This window comes from Puma concolor, chromosome A2, assembly GCF_028749965.1.
Source record: "Puma concolor isolate L17-30 chromosome A2, mPumCon1.1.hap2, whole genome shotgun sequence".
In the NCBI taxonomy this organism is placed as follows: domain Eukaryota; kingdom Metazoa; phylum Chordata; class Mammalia; order Carnivora; family Felidae; genus Puma; species Puma concolor.
In genome coordinates this window covers 118,057,664-118,077,715 of record NC_141668.1, presented here as the reverse complement: position 1 = coordinate 118,077,715, position 20,052 = coordinate 118,057,664, and the positions used below count along the sequence as shown (strand labels likewise).

General features: G+C 42.6%; 1 protein-coding gene across 3 annotated transcripts in view; it reads right to left on the bottom strand.

The window, feature by feature from the left end:
• The window catches only part of VGLL4 (vestigial like family member 4), a 168,968-nt gene that overhangs the window by 39,661 nt on the left and 109,255 nt on the right, over nt 1-20,052 (bottom strand). For all 3 annotated transcript variants that reach the window (XM_086697418.1, XM_086697417.1, XM_025922123.2), the window contains one exon: nt 2,431-2,620. In XM_086697418.1, coding sequence (XP_086553544.1) covers nt 2,431-2,620 — 190 coding nt within the window. The remainder of the gene's footprint in view (nt 1-2,430; nt 2,621-20,052) is intronic.

Here is a 20,052-nt window from a genome sequence, read left to right as displayed (position 1 = left end):
ATGAATTATTTATAGTCACCTATACTTCAAGCTCATATGTGCAACGACCCAAGGAATCAGCAAGTCATTTTCTAACTGCCTTAACACTGTAATAATAATATTACTGATGACTCAGGCAGGGGGTGCTCCCCACTGGCCCCGCGCTACATTTACAACCATCTGGTGAGGGAACAACTACCATTACTTCCACTGAAAGATAAAGAAGCTGAAATTTAAGCCCAAGACATTCTGACTGAAATTCACACACACTCAGACATTAAATTCACCACAACAGTATTTTTATTCTCTATTGCTGTTATCAATATCAGAATAAGTGACTTATTAATAGTAAAAGTAATAGCTACTATCAACTGAGTGTCGCACTGCACCAGACTCCTTGCACATGGTGGTTCTCGAGCTCACAGCAGCCCTCACATGAACTGATATCATTGCCATTTTACAAAGAAGGATATTGGGCCCAGATAAATTAAGTGACGGTCCAAGGAAGTGGCAGAAATTGAAATTTAAACCAAGGCATGTTTGCTCACAATATATACCGTTTCAGGGCCACTTCCCCTTTCCGTCCAAAAACAAAAACAAAAACAAACAAAAAAAACCCCCAAATGTCTATTTGGGTTTTAGGAAAGAGGAAAAGGAGAAGAAGAAATTCCTCGTAACAAAAGAAGGAACAAACAGTTGAGCACCCAGGACCTAAATAACCAGCCTCTCCCTATCTGGGAGAGCTCATTGTTTTGCAGTGAGTGCCTTGTCTCTGGATTCCTGATTGTAGCAAATTCCAGGGCTCCAGACTGCAGCTCAGCCTCTGACTAACACTACAGTGATTTATTTGAGGATAAATACCTCTGTCAGTGTGTCTTATGACTGAACACAACAGTCCAAGCGGGATGGAATGCATGGAATGCCCAGGGCTGCTGGCGCTGAGGCAGCAGAGGGCTGCTGGCCTTATCGGCTACCTCTCACTGCCCAAGGTCTCCTCCAATGAGAAAACAGGAACTCTCTGAGCACTCATGTTCCTGCCAGAAACAGCAGCATCCTCAGAAATCAGAACTGGGGAAGCCAAGCATTTTGAATAATTATGTAACATTAATTCACACCCAGGGAAGGCGGGGGAAGAGGAGGATCTTTTTACCTGGATATACAAAGCTACGCCTTCTAATAATCAGGCCTACCTCCCCCTCTGACAAGCTCCCACACTCTGATAACGCCTAACAGCTACACAGTTGCCAGAGCAGACTCTCCGGGCAGCTGGCTGGTGTCTCCAAGTCCTGAAAACATGTGAAAAAGCATTCGACCCCCTTTGTGGGGCATGCGTAGTAAGAAGAAAGGGCAAAGAGGAACCCACAACAAGGCGCACAGAAGCATAGCTGTTTTCCTAATGTGAATGTGGTCACACTGCACACATTCAGAGAACTTTCATTTCAACCCCTCTGTGTTACAAGTCAGGAAACTGAGGCCCAGAGAGTTGAAGCAGCTCATGTGATGATCATAAACAGTGATGGTGGCTGACGGAGGACTGGTGCTCAAACAGCTACAACAGGCTCACATGCCAGAAGTGATGAGCAGCACGTTATCACAAACACAAAAAGCCATCTTTCCCACCTTAGGAAGGTCTTACGTTTTTACCGTGAGCACACAAGGTGAGAATTAATACATATACTGTCAAGAAGTCAACAGCAGCTTAACACGACCTCCCAATGCCTACGTCATTCACCTTACCGCGTCTCATTCATTTAGCATCTCACATCATCACAAGAAGAAGGGTGAGTACTGTGCAATAGATATTCTGAGAGAGAGAGAGAGCACACTCACACAACTTTTATTACAGCTTACGGTTATAACTGTTCCATTATTAGTGACTGTCACCAATCTCTTACTGTGCCTAATTTATCAATTAAACTTGCTCATAGATATGTATGTCTAGGAAAAAACAGAGCATATGCAGGGTCTGGTACTGTCTGCATATCAGGCATCCACGGGGAGTCTTGGAACATATACCCCACAGATGAGGGGGGGACTACCGTACTTTTTCACATACAATTCTAGACTCCCAAGCAAAACATGTTACATAAGCCTGTCTAGGCGCTAACCTTTCCTTCCATTTCCCAGCCCATAAGACATTCACCAAAGATTGATTCTCCTAACAACCATCATCGGTACAGGCCAGACAAGGCAGTCTTCAGTCAACCACCCCCAAGATGCCAGAGGAGAAAGCTAACATCCGCGGGAGCACACACACAGGGTCAGGAGGAAGGAAAGAAGAGGTCACCTCTCCACAAGTGGTTACAATCGGTTCATCTCCTGCCTGGCAGGTAAGCATCGCTCATCTGTCACTTCACAGCTGGCACAAAGTTGCCAGAGAAACATGGCCCCAGCACAGAACGCACAGAAGCCAACCCCAGAAGACCCTCGCTTCAGAAAGAGGGAACTTACAGATGGGGGTTGAAGATGCGACTCATCTTGGAAGCATGGTCGTTTTCACAGTCCAGGCCATCGTCCCCTTGCTCCAGGCTGAACTTCCTCTTGCTGGGACTGATGGGCGGGGGGCCTGTGCGGTGACTGGTGAGGGCAGATGCCACAGGGAGGGTCTGCATCCTGGGTTCTCCCCTGAGAGCAGCTTCACCTACGCAAAGAGAGAGGTCGTCGTCATCAATGAGCAGAAAAAAACGCCCCACCGCAGCACCCCGCTTCCCCGCCCACCCCTTGCAAAAAGACTCCCGTGGAAAGTTTTGGCACATGACAGGCTGCCTGCCATTCTCAGAACACGGCCTGAGTGCAAGGTTAGCTGCCAAGCACAAGGCATTTTACATAAATGTGGTTTTCTACACAATAACTCATTCCCCTCTCCCAGCTTTACTGAGATGTAACTGACATACAACACTGCCAGTTTAAGGTGTACAATGTGTTGATTTGACATACTTATATATTGCTAACCCCTCCATCATGTCACATAATGACCATTTCTTCAATAACTCTTTAGGGTAGGGTTTAAAATTAAAAGTAACAAAGTAACAGAACGGTAAAAGTATTGACCACAAACCATCTCAAAAGTTAATTTAAAACAATAAAGGTCTTTTCAACCCCGTACCTGTAAGAGAATGACCTAACACAGGCTTCATTAGAACCTGAGTAGAAACTCACTTTTCTTGCCTGTTACATTTTTATTACATTTTTGGTATGTTATTTTTTTTTAAGAATGAGGAAAATTTATAGGTTCATAATTCACATATTTGCCCCAAAAGTTAAAAGAAATAAAAACACATTGTTTAATGAAAAATAAACATTTCGTTCTTACAGAACACTAAAAATGGCACATTAAATATGTTTTGGCTATTATCTGCACAAAGTTCCTGCATAGGATTTGACCTGCACAGGTGCAGTTCTCACACATTTTCAAAGCTGAACACTCAAATTAGAAATCACATTGTGACCTGATTCCAAATCTTGGTGTTTTTCATTCCTGTAATTACAAAGGCTTTGCAGCAGGCAGTAACTCTGTGCTTCATTATTAACTAAAATAAGCATGACCCTTTATTATAGTAAAGGTTTTATATCTTCTAATGTTTATAAACAAGAGTAATAATTACTTGAAGAGAAAATTTCAAGTTTTCTAAGTCATATGGGTGAGGGGGGGGACCTAAGATTTTCACAAATAATAACCCTTTTGTTGTGCTATTCTTATTGGTCTCTAAGGCCTGACCAATTTTGTTTCCACTCGGTCACAATTTGAGAGAAATATTAGGATAAAGTCAACTTCATCTGAAACCTTGTGGTACCTAAGACAGGAAACCTTTGTTTGCCACCACTAATTTTCATATCATCACAGATGTGTGCACAGGCTTAACAGTCATTTGCTTCATACACATATGACAAATATGATTTTGTTAGGGAAAGGAGTGAGGGAAAAACCTCCTGAATGTTTACCAGGAAAAATAAAACTTTTGCCAATTGAGTCAGCAAGATATAAACTAGCAAATATACAGTGACCCCATAACACACCTCCAGGCAGGATTTCTTTTAGGGATTTTGGCCCCAAAGCAAACTGGAACTTTCCATTTTAAAGAAATAGCTAAAAACAGGCCATAGTCTTCCCTGCCACATTCAGACATTCAGCAGGATTTTGTTTGTCCTCTACTTCCTATTTATGAATTTTTGATTGAAAGGAGCAAGCAAACAGGGGAGCCTGGGTGGCTCGGTTGGTTGAGCATCCAATTCTTGATTTTGGCTCAGATCATGATCCCAGGGTTGTGAGACTGAGCCCCACATCAGGCTCTGCACTAAGTGTGGAGCCTGCTTAAGATTCTCTCTCTCCCTCTTCCCCTCTGCCTCTCTCCCCCCCGACTTGTGCTCGCTCGCTCTCTAAAATTAAAAAAAAAAAAAATTTTACAAAGCAAACAAAAAAGCCATGCTAACTAATATTTATACTGTGATAAATCAGAAAATATTCTTTCCAAATACACCCCCCTCTCTTGTACCCTCCTCCTCCACAGAAAGGGAAGGGGAATTTCCAATGTAAAACGTCAGTAGCCCAGCTAACTTTCGGAGCAGCCCTGATGACAACCCCCAGGAACTCAGCAATTGCAAATCAAGTCTCCTCAACATGGCACAGAGAGCCACCATGCCCGCCACCCTGTGTTTCTCCACATCCTTGGCAGGTTCTGTGGGGAGGAGTAGTCCGGCTCTGTGTGGACCCCTGGGCTTTGGGAACCATTTTATCAGATGCCAGATGTGGAACGACAGCAGTTGCCATGGAAACCTACCACCACAGCAACAAATTCAAATCCCCCCCCCCAAAAAAAAGTCACTCATCACAACACTAGAATACACTGCTAAGCAAAAAGCAAAACTCTTGCAGTAAGAACAACGTTCCCACTCTGCTCCCCAATTTCCATCTTAACATAAGCTTGTTTGTGTTTGTTGGCAGTCTACATTCATCCAACGAATGCCCCGCTTATCTTTAAGACCGAAATCGCTGGTGTCTGACACAGAGAGAAGAAAGTCTACAGGAATCCCTTGAAAACTGGGATTTCTAACCTGGAGGGTAAAGGACCCACAGAGGAACCACGGGTGGTTCTTCCCCCTGAGGGGCTGTGATGAAACTATACCAAACCCCCTAGAGACAATGGGGACATGCATGCTGTTAGTGCTAGGAGGGGCCTTGTACACTTGGATTGCCTCAATGGACAGAGAAAACTGTGTGCCCAGACATGCAGGGAACTACCCAGGGTTAACAGGCTTAGTGCAAACAAGAACCCGTGCCCTCGGCCTATCAGAATGACATCTCCTTGTAAATGCTGTGCAAGGCCCACATGTGGCTTACAGCAGAGGAACTGAGGGTATAAGGGAAGGAATCCACAGTTAGAAGTGCAGAAACAGGTCTGGTCAGTGAGACACCTTCATTCATTTTTAGGCCCCCACTCAAGGACGCTAGTCCAACTCCTTTTATCATAAAGTAGGATTTGCTACTATTATTGTATAAGTGGCAAAGGAAGGTTAAAATAATTTTAGTAAAATCGAGGAGAACACATAGTCTGAGAGTCAAGACACTGGCAGGACACTGTCACTTTATTTAGAACCGGGAGAATATGGGCACACGCTTCCCCTCGAAGTCCTGCCTCCAACAAGGGGCTGGACTATCTAACACCTAACTCTCCTGCAGCCCTCCGAATTAGCGACCCAACTCTGATCCACAGCCCTGTAATGGATCAAGTACGAACCAGCCAACATTTACTAAGCGATTACTCCTTGTTTAACACCAAACCAAGGCAGCAAAAGGCACAGTGTGTGTCTCAGGTGCCATAGGTTTAAAAAACTAAAAAGCGAACCCATAGTCAACTCAACTTGGAAACCACAAGATTAAACAAAGTTCACACAAATTTCTTCACTACAGACCTCTGTGTCCTCTAAATTTTTTTTTTAACGTTTTTATTTATTTTTGAGACAGAGAGAGACAGAGCATGAATGGGGGAGGGGCAGAGAGAGAAGGAGAGACAGAATCGGAAGCAGGCTCCAGGCTCTGAGACATCAGCCCAGAGCCCGACGAGGGGCTCGAACTCACAGACTGTGAGATCGTGACCTGAGCCGAAGTCGGATGCCCAACTGACTGAGCCACCCAGGCGCCCCAAGACCTCTGTGTCCTCTAAAGCACTTGTCTGTCTCCAAGCCAGAAACACGGCTGTGCCGATTTTACTCACCCCCACCCCCGTGCTCCTACACATTTCTGTAAACTCAGTCTTCCACAGCAGTGTTCTGGCTAGCTCAACCCACTGTAACCCCAAACGGCGGGGACTTGAAGGTCACTGATGAGATACCCTGCAGGCTGCTTCTCCATTTATAACCAACAAGTGGTCCCATGACCCTCCCAGCCTTTGCTCCTAGTATCCCCCTTTGTGAACTCTGAAATGTCAGCCCTAGAGGATAAACTAGACTGGACACCACAGCACAAAGACCTCACTCTCTAACCCCAGGGCCTCTTCCTCCAATCTTCTTCTTACACTTAAATCCTACGTATCAGGCAAAGGCCACTTAAAATGCCTCCTCCTGCAGACTGTCTTCCTTGACTCCTCAATCTTAAAGCTATCTCTCTTGGGTTGAGCATTCAGCTCTTCATTTCAGCTCAGGTCATGATCCTAGGGTTGTGGGATCAAGCCTCAAGTCGGGCCCCATGTTGAGCAAGGACCTTGCTTAAGATTCTCTCTCTCTCTCTCTCTCTCTCTCTGCCCCTCCCTGGCTCTCATGTGTACACGTGTGTGCATGCACGCACACACACACACACACCTCTCTCTCTCAAATAAAAATAAAGTCATCTCTTCTTCTGAATACCCATAGAAATTTATCCCTATGATACTTCCCTTCCTACCTTGTTTTATGCTCCTTGAAGCAGGAGACATTTAATTCATTTCATATACTCAAGAATGCAGAGCACAATACCTTCCACATACTAAATGGATGGTAAACATTGACTGAATGAATAAATGAGGCATGGCAATGGGGTGCCGAGGTGAGAGAGTTATAGGATATGTTACAGATCAAAGTTGTGAGAATAAAGAATATTAAAAGTTTTAGTTAAGAATATTATTTTAAGAAAAAACTCTCAGAACTCAGCAATAAAAAGAACTCAATTTAAAAATAGGAAAAGATCTATGGGGCACCAGGGTGGCTCAGTCAGTTGAGCATTCGACTCTGGCTCGGGTCATGATCTCACAGTTGATGAGTTCAAGCCCTGCGTCAGGCTCTGTCCTGACAGCTCAGAGCCTGAAGCCTGCTTGGGATTCTGTGTCTCCCTCTCTCTCTGCCCCTCCCCCACTTATGCTCTATGTCTCAAAAATAAATAAACATTAAAAAAATTAAAAAATAAAAATAGGAAAGGACCTAAATAGACATTTCTCAAAGAAAGATATCTATCACCTCAAAGAAAGATGGCTATCATTAGCCATCACAAATCAAACACAAATAAAAACCACAATGAGACACCACTATACACACACCAGGAGGGCTCATCAGAAGACAGAAAGGAACAAGTGTTGACAAGAACGTGGGGCATTTGGAACCTTTGTGCACTGCTGGTATGAACACAAAATGGTGCGACTGCCATGGAAAACAATTTTGGGCAGTTCCCCAAATGGTTAAACATCGAGTTACCGCATGACCCAGCAATTTCACTTGGAGGCATACAACCAGGAGAAATTAAAACGTATGTTCATATAAACACTTATACATGAATGTTCACAGCATTATTCATAATAGCCAAAAACCCAAATGTCCCCCAACTGACAAGTGGGTACAGAAAACATGTCTATCCAGAAGATGGAACATTATTCAGCCATAAAAAGCAATGAAGTACGGATTCATGCTGCAACATGGATGAACCTAGAAAACAGTACGTTCAGTGAAGGCAGCCAGACACAAAGGGCTGCTACTGATTCCATTTACATGAAATGTCCAGAATAGGCAAATTAAAGACACGAAAAATAGATTAGGGCTGGAGGCTGCAAGGAAGAGCAATGGGAAGTGACTGCCAGGGAGTGGAGGGTTTCTTTTGGGAGTGATGAAAATGTTCTAACATGGATGGCGGGGGGCAGGGAAGGCTCAGTCGGTTAAGCTCTTTTGGGAGTGATGAAAATGTTGTAACATGGATTGGGGGGAGGCGGGGGCTGGGTGGCTCAGTGGGTTAAGCATCCACTTCAGCTCAGGTTATGATCTCACGATTCGTGGGTTCGAGTCCCGCACCCAGCTGTGCTGACAGCTCAGAGCCTGGAGCCTGCGCTTCAGATTCTGTGTCTCCCTCTCGCTGCCCCCCTGCCCGCTCTCTCTCAAAAATAAATAAATAAACATTTTAAAAAATGCTCTAAAATGGATTGTGGTGAAAGTTGCACAATCTGTGAATATACTCAAAACCACTGGGCTGTATATGCTAAATGGGTGAATTGTGTTGGTATGTGAATATCTCTACTAAAGCTGTTACCCTCACCACTAAAAAATAAAAAAATATTTATAAGTAGATGACAAAAGACTCCAGTATCATTAGTTCCTTTCCTATCTCAAGTTTTTCACACTGAACTGTTCAGTGAGAACAAGCATCCATTAATTTTTCCTGGAATGAAAATAAACCTTGTGTTATTATAGCTACAGCTCTCTACAATGTTAAAGTTGGGTAATTTTTTTAAAAACTATTAATTTAAGCAAAAACAGGTCAGGTAGGCACTTGGATTCACCAAGGGAACCCTTCACCAAGGGTTCTATTAAGGTCCAGCTCAGCTTTTAATCAGACCGTGTGTGAGCCCCCCTTGCATGCTGAGGGCAAGTGCTGTGAAAAAGCAAATGACCTAACAGACTCTGACCACATGCAGGGAAGGAAAGAATACACAACAAAAGGAACTTAATCTGAGGTGTAAAAGACTTTTTGCACTTGAATTAGTGTATATTCTAAATTTCACAATGATTTGGTAACTGAAAAAGAAAAGTATCTTTTTCAGAAATAAACAGGAGAAAGGAGATCCAAGGAACTCAGTGTTTTAAGTTTCTCAAGCTGGTCTCACTAGGATTGTCAACTTTAAAAATATATATATATATGATTGTAACAAAGGAAGTTTAGTTTTTAAAATGCATTTGGCCTCTTTATATAGGGATGGGTTACTAAGAAAATGCCCAACACATGCAAAGATTACATAACTGCTGTTCTCAGTCCTGGTAGCAGTTCTAACATAGGGATCAAAAATATTCCTTAAATATGTCTTCCAACTGGAGATGAGCAAAGATTTTTGGCCCAAAATTTCATAAAAATCAGCATCTATTAATTTCAATGGGGAAAAAAAAAGAGTTGAACAGAAAGATAAAGAAAACCGCTTAGCTTTATGATGTGCCATATAATGGTTCTGGTGAAATATCAGAAGAAAATTCTGCTTTCTAGTCAGAATACGGTGGAGGGAAAGCAAGGCATGGGGACAAGACCCAGGGACATGTGGCCTAGTTTCAGAATCCTGCACAGATTCTAAGACTCCTTACTTGCTACATTTTAATATAGCTGAGATTAAAGTTTGTCTTACATTCAATTAGCATATTTTCAAAAGCGAGACAGTTTCTTTCTTAGTGGGACGTGAAATAATGGTTGGTCTTAGACTGGATACAATATGGAACCAAACTGGAGGGCCTTCAAAACAGCACTGGTCTCATTAGCCTGTTTCTTCATTTGTAAAATAAAGTGATTTGATTATACCACCTTAATGGCTTAACTTTTGCTCTAAATGTCTCCTCCATTTTACGTAAGGGCTATCTTCCAATGTTAAGTCATACTTTAGCTGCCGATGAAGAAATAGTCAACTTTTATAGGACACACCTTACACAATAGAAGAAAAAAGTGATTCCGCTATGTATGCTTAACTAATTTACCTCATCCTTGAAGGGGATGTGAGTAAAAATCAAGGAGACTTCCAATTCTCAGTGTTCAAGTTTCACTCACGTATTCAAATACCCTAAGAAAACTTTAAGTACGCTGAAACTGGAAATAACTATCATCTAATGCAGATTCGACCCTCATACAACGCGATGATGAAGGCCAAGGTCTTCAACATGGAGGTGAGACAACTAATTTGGTTCAGTGACCATAAGGGATTCCAGGGAAAAGCAGAGGCAGCTTTGGAACCCGGGTCCCTCAGCTCCCGGTCACCGCATCGCTTCACCAGCTCTGTGAGCCAATCGCCACACAAAGATTTGTGACTGCATTCAAGACTGTGGCCTGCCTCGCGAGGAATTCATGAAAATCATGGTATTGACTATCATTATATGGAGATTAGTCAAACAGCACACGGCTGAAATGACAGTGTCTTTGTGTTTACGGAGAAGGGGAAGGTATGAGTGTACTAAAAAAAGTTATCTTGCCCTTACCCTTAAAAAGGGCAGGTTTTCCACAAAAATCTGTATTGCCTTCCATACTCAAAACCTTTCTTCCACAATTTATTTTTTTTTCAACGTTTTATTTATTTATTTATTTATTTATTTATTTATTTATTTATTTATTTTTGGGACAGAGAGAGACAGAGCATGAACGGGGGAGGGGCAGAGAGAGAGGGAGACACAGAATCGGAAACAGGCTCCAGGCTCCGAGCCATCAGCCCAGAGCCTGACGCGGGGCTCGAACTCACGGACCGCGAGATCGTGACCTGGCTGAAGTCGGACGCTTAACCGACTGCGCCACCCAGGCGCCCCCTCTTCCACAATTTAAATCGTCGCTGTGTTTAAGACTTTAGGTTCTACTCCCTTCCCCATCCCTTTTATCATGTTTGAACCTAAATCAAAAAAAAAAAAAAAAAAAAAAACCACACCTTGGTTCCCACCCCCCACCAAAAGCCTCTCGGCTACGTGGGACCGTCTCCTGTCTGACCACAGCCCAGGGGGAGCAGACTGACATCACCCTACTGGCGAGAGCCACCCAGATAAAACAACTGCTCTCCCCTCACGCTCAGGACCGTGCAGGGCAGCGGCCGCGGCATATTCATTTTCTTTCAAATAATACTTCTTTGTCTCAGGGACCAGCAGCTGGAGAGAAGACAGTGAAGTCAACCTCTTTCACACAGTTCAACTGGTGGCTCTCCCCATTCTGGTTCCCTTTTTTCTTTTTTTAAAGGAGGGCTGTTAGGCAACATGATGAAACCCGGGCGAGCCAGAAGAGATAAAAGACGTGACGTAGCGTCTGCCAGCGGTGCAAGGATTACCAGCGATTCTACAGGGCAGTGACCACGCCCCCTCGCCCCCCCTTTCCCACAGCCGCTCTCAGCAGCCCAGAGCCGCAGCTGGAGACTTGCAGAGCCCCATGTCACATCTGGAGGCCAAACCTCAGCAAAAGGTTACTCGGATGCAGCCAGCCAGGCGGGGGAGGCCGTGTGAGTGCAGACCCCCAGCTGAGCATCATTTGAGAGGCTCTGGGCTTTTCTTTAGGGCAACAAGGAGATTGTTGAGGAAAAAAGAAAAAAAAAGAAAGAAAGAAAAAACCCTTACAGCATATTACTGACTGCTAATAATATAACTAAGGATTAACAAAACATAGTAAAATGTGGCGTTGCAACATACATACGCCTTCCTAATCAGAATTTCAAATAATCCTGTAAATGTTACACTTTGTCAGAGGTTTCCTGTATCTTATGCCAAGTATATTTTATTTTTAAAGCATTTAAAAATGTGATTATTCCGGTTTTTCCTCACTACGGTCCCATAACGGAAGAAGGTTAAGAACGATTCCCTAACTGCAGCTAAGGAGATTAATGTGTCAAGAATTAAGTGAATTGCTTAGGTCATAAAGCTGATCCACAGAAGAACTGGAAGGATAAGCCAGGCATTCAGATTCCCCCATTTTCATATTCTTTTTAGATGAGCAGGATTCTTTACAGGTTAAGGAAAAGAAGTGGGAAGAAGACAGGTAAAGGGGAGAGTCCCTGCAGAGCAGGTGGGGGGTTCACCCAGATTACAATTCAGCAAGTCTGGCTGGCACCTGCTCCCAGACAATGCCAGTGTGGCTGGTATATCAGGGTGGAGGATGTCCACAACTCTTAATGGTTTTGTTTTATTATTTTATTTTATTTCACTTTACTATTTTAATTTTTATTTTAGAGAGAGGCATGAGTATGGGTAAGGAGGAAAGGGAGGGAGAGGGAGAGAGAAAGAGAATCTTAGGCAGACTCCATGCTCAGTGAGGAGCCCTACATAGGGCTCAATCCCTCCAACCTGGGATCATGACCTGAGCCAAAATCAAGAGTGGGACCCTCAACCAATTGAGCCACCCAAGCTCCCCTACAATCCTTAATGGTTTTAAACATCTGTAATTCCATAGGGATTAGAGCAGAATGGGTTAAAAAAAGAACCCCAGGGGAATAGTAAAATGTCTGGAATTCTCAATCTCCATTCTGAACAGACAATAAAATGTTTAGGAAAGGTTAATCTAAATATCAAAAAGTACTAACTAGCTTAAGATATATTAAAGTCAATTAAAAATTATTATATTCACACCCATATGTTGCTATTCGTTTAACAAGTTTTATACCACTTAAAATAATTTTGTTGTGTTTGTTGTTAAAAAAAAGAAAAGAAAGAAAACCCACGCACTATCATTTGCTCTACTGAATTCAATTTACAAGTTAACTGTACCTTCTTCATGGATTACGCAATACTGGAACCTGGGGGAAATTATCACAAAGTAAGAGAAGTGAAATTAATGTCTTATTATACATGTCACTTCAGCTCAAAGAAAAACTCAGTTATCTAACAATGACATAATTAGGGAAGATCAGCAGATCTCAGTTCCAAGTTGGGTTTTGGCTTTCTAAATCATAATTGGGACTCAAAAAGATCAAACAATTGACCACGTCCTCCGTTTCCTGAGCCAGACCAACGACCACACCAGCTTCTACTCTTGGTCCTCCAATCCTAGGCTAGGGCTCTGCAGGGAGTCCAGAGTCAATCAGGAAGCTAGCTGAGTTTCAGAGTGTGAGCCCTGCTTTCCTGTACCGGTGAGGCCGGAAGGGCTGTGTCTGCCTGGATATTAGAACATCGATACAATGTGTCACGTGTCCTCACAAATCCCTATCTGAGGTCCTGGCACCAACGCATGACCCCAGAGGCAGCTCAAGAAACTTTTAGTGCCAGGCATACAGAACCCTTCTAATGGAAAAGGCCCTATTTTTAACAGCAGAAATTCTTCACTGTATTTACCAGAAAATCCACTTTGGTGACATGTTACTGTTAATGAGGAGAATTATGGAAGTAAAGTTTTTACAGATGGTATTAGAATCAGGCTCAATTTCCTCCATGGTAGAGCTCATACATGCTTAGAAGGAATCGCTGAACAAAGTAAAGCAAAAAAAAGGCTTGCTCTGCAGCAGCCGGGTGGCTCCATTGGTTGTGCAGGCAGCTGACTTTGCCTCAGGTCATGAATTTGTAAATTTGTAAACCCGTGAGTCTGTGGGTTCAAGCCCTGCGTCGGGATCTGTGCTGACAGCTTGGAGTATGGAGCCTGCTTCGGATTGTGTCTCCCGCTCTCTCTGCCCCTCTCCCTCCCTCCCTCCCTCCCTCTCTCTCTCTCTCTCTCTCAAAAATAAATAAACATTAAAAAAAACTTTTTTAAAGGCTTGTTCTAACCTCTTCAACAGTTGAACTGCCTCATGAGGGACGTACATTAAAATAGAGAAATTAAGCTGTGGGAAAATAGTAAACATAAGTGGTTAATGTAAGCAGGTAAAAATTCCCAAAGAAACTCTCTGTTTAAGCCCTTTAAAATGCAACAGGTTAAACATCGAAGATAGTATGTTAATATCTGCATTTTCAAAACATTCTTTACTTGAAGGGAATTCTGGAGGGTTTGACTGGGGCAGGGGCTCTGGGAGGGTTAAGTCTTAGAATCAGTCACTGACCACTAAGGAAGGAAAAAAAAAAAAAAAAAGACAATTCTGGGAGGGAAAGGTGGGACTGGAAAATTAAACTTGTGCTTCCTCTGATTTCCCATAATCTTTGGAATGGACTCATCACAGTCTGCCTATAGAAGAGTTTACTCATGCCCAGCTCTCTTTGCAACATCAAGCACAGGGCCACGAGTGTCTTGCTTCTTCCAGTCTGTACCCCTGACCACACTAGCCATGTGCAGAGAGACTCAGTAGAAGTGGGCTTTGGAATCAGAAAAAGGTATGATCTTAGCAATGTCTCTTCACTTCTCTTGAACCCCCATTTCTTTTTTTTTTTTCAATATATGAAATTTATTGTCAAATTGGTTTCCATACAACACCTAGTGCTCGTCCCAACAGGTGCCCTCCTCAATACCCATCACCCACCCTCCCCTCCCTCCAACCCCCCATCAACCCTCAGTTTGTTCTCAGTTTTTAAGAGTCTCTTATGCTTTGGCTCTCTCCCACTCTAACTTTTTTTTTTTCCTTCCCCTCCCCCATGGGTTTCTGTTAAGTTTCTCAGGATCCACATAAGAGTGAACACATATGGTATCTGTCTTTCTCTGTATGGCTTATTTCACTCAGCATCACAGTCTCCAGTTCCATCCACGTTGCTACAAAGGGCCATATTTCATTCTTTCTCATTGCCACGTAGTACTCCATTGTGTATATAAACCACAATTTCTTTATCCATTCATCAGTTGATGGACATTTAGGCTCTTTCCATAATTTGGCTGTTGTTGAGAGTGCTGCTATAAACATTGGGGTACAAGTGCCCCTATGCATCAGTACTCCTGTATCCCTTGGGTAAATTCCTAGCAGTGCTATTGCTGGGTCATAGGGTAGGTCTATTTTTAATTTTCTGAGGAGCCTCTACACTGTTTTCCAGAGTGGCTGCACCAATTTGCATTCCCAACAGTGCAAGAGGTGAACCCCCATTTCTTCATCTACCTTGAGAGATTGTTGTCAGAAGCACTGAAAACTTATAGAAGGTTTCCAGTCCAGAAGAGGCCATGTATTATACTATGTGTCTAATTCCATCAGTTGACAGACCCATTTAAAGGATGGGATGGTGGGGGAAAAGGAGACTTCTCCAAACGTCACTCTCACTATTCATGAGAACTCCTCTCTTCTCATCAAGTTAGCACATATAGTTTCCACTAACTAACTGAGAAGGTCAGGAGACACCGTGTCAAGGAGCATGGGTGTGTGAGCGTTCCCAATCTGCCCCACCAGGAGCCAGCAGATGATCCTGGGGCAGCTACCTGACTTCCTACGACTGTTTCCATATGTGTGAAAATGCCCGTATGAACCTACACATGGACCCTGAGCTATTTCAAAGATTAAACAAGAAACCTGGTACAGTGCCTAACACATAGTTGGTGCTCAGTAAAATAGCACCTCTTCCTTCCCAGGCACACTCTCAACTCAGTATGCTTGATTTCATGCACATTTCTCCCCACTAAGAGGCATTCAGAATTCCTCTGGACCAATTCATATTCATCTCCACTTTCAAAACCCAACCCACAGGCACCCTGCCACCCCCAGCCCCAAAAATATCTGTTCTGACACCATCTGGTAGAGCTGACACGGCTGTCCTGAGTGACATTCTAGTACTGTCTGCCTCCAACTCAAGAGCTACAGATTTCTTTTTTAAGTTTCTTTATTTATTTTGGAGAGAGAGGGAGCAGGAGGAGGGGAGGGGCAGAGACAGAGAGAGAGAGAGAGAGAGAGAGAGAGAGAGAGAGAGAGAAAATCCCAAGCAGCTTCCGTGCTGTCAGCACAAAGCCCAACACGGCCTCAATCCCCAAAACCGTGAGATTACAACCCGAGATGAAATCAAGAGTTGGACGCTTAACTGACTAAGCCACCCAGGTGCCCCCAAAAGGTACAGATTTTTGACCAATATCACCATGTTTGCTACGGTCTCCAAAGATAAACAGGCAGTCTTGTTCTCTGCAATATATTCTAGTCCAGACCCTGAGGAGTAAGAGCAGGCTCCCAGGAACCGATACAAAATTCTTACACAAACTGGCATACGGACTGTTGATGGTCACATACAGGCCTACCTATTCCAAACATGAAATCTCATTATCAGCTCCAAACTCCCTCAACAGAGCTAAAGCAGGCAGGTACTAGGATGTAACAAATACCCTAAGTCAAATATTCTGCTATCCCACAGAGATGCATTAACTCACTGTATTACTTATCATGAAACATGCTGGTTTCAGAAGTCACTGAGTGAATTTTCCAAGGATTAAAATAGGACACAAAGTTCAAATACTGAGAGAGTGGCACACGATACTGAGAGAGTGACAGCAACATTAAGAACTCAGGCATGGACATAATTCAAGTGCCTAATAACCATGAAGACTGTAATAAAATGAGCCACTCAAAGTAACATTCTGTAAACTTTATTAGTGAAAGAGTTAAATACAGGAGTAATTTTTTCCCAACTTTTTATTTCAAAAAAAAAAAAAATGTTAAGCTACTGAAAGTTGAATGGACAATGAATATCCCACTTCCTATACCTAGATTCACCTAGCATAAGCATCCTGTCAGTGTTTTATCTATACTCACTTTTTTTTGCTATAACTGCTATAGTCTTTTATAAAGTAACTTGTAGGAGGCAGTTGGGTGGCTCGGTCAGTTAAGCATCTGACTCTTGATTTCAGCTGAGGTCACAATCTCACCGTTTTTGAGTTCGAGCCCCACACCTGGCTCTGCACTGACAGTGTGGAGCCTGCTTAGGATTCTCTCTCTCCCCCTCTATCTCTGCCCCTCCCATGCTCTCTCTTTCTCACTCTCTCAAGATAATAAACTTAAAAATTAATAATAATAATAATAATAATAATAATAATAATAGAGGATCACAAAGCGCTTTTGATTATATGGGTTCTACCTATCAACAATTCCCATATTAGGAATTAAAATGGAGAAAATGTTCAAATATTAATTTGAAGATAAACCTAGCACATCAAAAAAAGAAGCAGCAGCTATGGGCATCTTGTAAAAGGAAGGCATTAATTTTAGCTGTACCAGTTAAGAATAAGGATTTGAAAAATAAGTAGGATTTGGACACTTGAAATGATGGGTACGGGCATTCCAGGAGGGGACAGCTGCAGGAGTAAATGGAGAGAGCAAGGATGACGTCATATGTGTGCACGTGTGCACAAGGTCAATCTAACTGTTACGAAGGGCTCAGTCCTTCTAGTGGTAGAGTTAAAGCTAAATAGATAGATGGGTCAGATAACACAGAGTGTTTAGCTATGACAAGCAACTGATAGGGAGCCACATAAGTGTTGACGCGGCAAAGGCAAATCTTCAGGCGCTATGCCTAGGACTTCTGGGATGGACACACCTGAGCGTGGGGGTAGGGCAGTGACGCACGTGTAAGGTGTGGGGTCAACAACGTTCACATCTATGAGGGTAGTGAAGAGGCAAGTCCAAGAGATGCTTTAAGGAAAGATCTTTATAAACTGAGAAACCATGCAAACTGGAAAAGCTGAAAGCGATACTCTTTTTCTACCTTATCAAGAAAAAAGAGGAAAAATAAAGATTGAGTTAGCAGTGTGAGTCTATATTTTAGGTTCTCCAAAGTGATCTAACAAAGGCTAATGAGCTTTCTACATCCACATTTTTGTTATGACATTTTTAATATTCTAATGAAATTCTTTTTATTGCTGGAGAAAAAGTTCAGTATGCCAAAACTCATTTTCTTTAAATAAAATAATAGAGATATCTATTGTTTTAGTTGCAGGAAGTATGCTAAGATTTTCCAGCTGTCTGTGAATAATCAAAACTCATTTCACAGGGGTGCCTGGGTGGTTCAGTCAGTTAAGCGTCCAATGTAAGTAATGCTACTTATGTTTCATCATGACTCAGGTCATGATCTCGTGGTTTGTGAGTTCGAGCCCTGTGTCAGACTCTGTGCTGAAGCTCGTAGCCTGGAGCCTGCTTCGGATTCTGTGTCTCCCTCTCTCTCTGTCCTCCCCCACTTGTGCTCTGTCTCTCTCTGTCTCTCAAAAGTGAATAAATGTAAAAAAAAAAAAAAAATTAAAAAAAAATTCATTTCATAGGTGTTTCCCGGGTAACATCTGAGTTGTAAAGAATATCAAGTATCTCAATAATACATACTTATAAAATAAAAATTCTTAACAGTGATTTAAAACAGACTCAAATGGGGCGCCTGGGTGGCTCAGTCAGTTAAGCGTCCGACTTCAGCTCAGGTCACGATCTCGCGGTCCGTGAGTTCGAGCCCCGCGTCGGGCTCTGGGCTAATGGCTCAGAGCCTGGAGCCTGCTTCCGATTCTGTATCTCCCTCTCTCTCTGCTCCTCCCCCGTTCATGCTCTCTCTCTGTCCCAAAAATAAATAAACGTTAAAAAAAAATTAAAAAATAAATAAATAAATAAAAAATAAAACAGACTCAAATGAAATCCACCCTATGTTGAAATAAACCAATCCTAAACAATTATAATATAACATCCTTCATTAAATTAGTGTCAAGCTAATATGCAGTTATGTTAGTTTTTTTTTCATAGCATGCAGTATATTTTGGAGTCCTTTTATGGAAAAATTTTACTCAGTAATTATAGTTTACATAAGCTATGAGTGAAAAATGTTTGCATTCCCCAACCAAAAACTAAAACACTATTGTACTTGAAGTCTAAAAGTACATTAACTAGCCCGAGAGAGTATTAAACCATTTATTGCAGATTTACTGGAGAGGCAAACAGTTAATTTCATCTATCGATAACAGTATTTAATACCAAAATGTATTTTTGTTTTACATTACAAACAGAGGTATGGTATAGCATACAGCATCACCAAAGACTATGCGAATCTGAGAGTAGCTTTGTGAAGGGACTATTGCAGATGTGTTTCCTAGGTTTTAACATTAATTGGAAATCTTAAGATCTTTATGCAAAAAAGTGTATTACATCAAGGAAAACTTTATTTTTTATATACATATTTTTTACTTTATTTTTTTTTTAATTTTTTTTTTCAACTTTTTTTATTTATTTTTGGGACAGAGAGAGACAGAGCATGAACGGGGGAGGGGCAAAGAGAGAGAGGGAGACACAGAATCGGAAACAGGCTCCAGGCTCCGAGCCATCAGCCCACAGCCTGATGCGGGGCTCGAACTCACAGACCGCGAGATCGTGACCTGGCTGAAGTCACGGACCGCGAGATCGTGACCTGGCTGAAGTCACGGACCGCGAGATCGTGACCTGGCTGAAGTCGGACGCTTAACCGACTGCGCCACCCAGGCGCCCCTTTATTTTACTTTAGAGAGAGTACGTGAGCAGGGGAAAGAGGCAGAGAGAGAGAGAGAAGTCTTTTTAAACAATTATGGTTTTTGTCCTCCTGCTTAAATTTTTTTAAAGTTTATTTATATTTATTTTCAGAGAGCAGAGGAGTGGGGAACGGGCAGAGAAACAGGGACAGAAAAGAGAACCCCAAGCAGGCTCCTTACTGTCAGCACAGATCCCAATATGGGGCTTGAACCCACAAACCAGGAGATCGTGAACTGAGCCAAAATCAAGAATTGGACACTCAACCGACTGAGCCACCCAGGTGCCCAAGCACTTTTTGTATCCTTATCAAGTGCCAAGAAAAGATACTGTTAAATACAAACTAAAAACTTGTAACAGTTAATCTGAAAACAAATATTCCACTAGCATGCAGAATTTGATGTGTTTCTCAAACACAATGCATTCCCATGATGCAGAGTTTTACAGGCAAGTTTGAACATGAAGGGGGTTCCCCAAATTAAACAACTTCAAATATTAGGGGAGGGGATGCTACTTACATTTCATCTCTACTTCTCTCCATCCTGTCTACCCCCCTCCACCTTTCTTTTAAAGTTTACATTAGCCAGTGAGCAAATTTTATCAATGAAAGGCCAGGAAGGACTGAGTCCTCTGGTGTATTTACTTAAGATATGAAGGTCAAACAACCACTGGGCTCATAAAAGTTGTGGCTGGTTCAGGGCCTACACTTCAGGTCTCTCCTTACCTCCAAGTGACTCATTAGGAAGCAAAAGAAAGAGGAAAACTGAGCTGATCAAAGGCTGGGCTGTCATTAAGTGAAAATGAGGGAAGATGAAAGGCTTGCCCTCCACTTCAA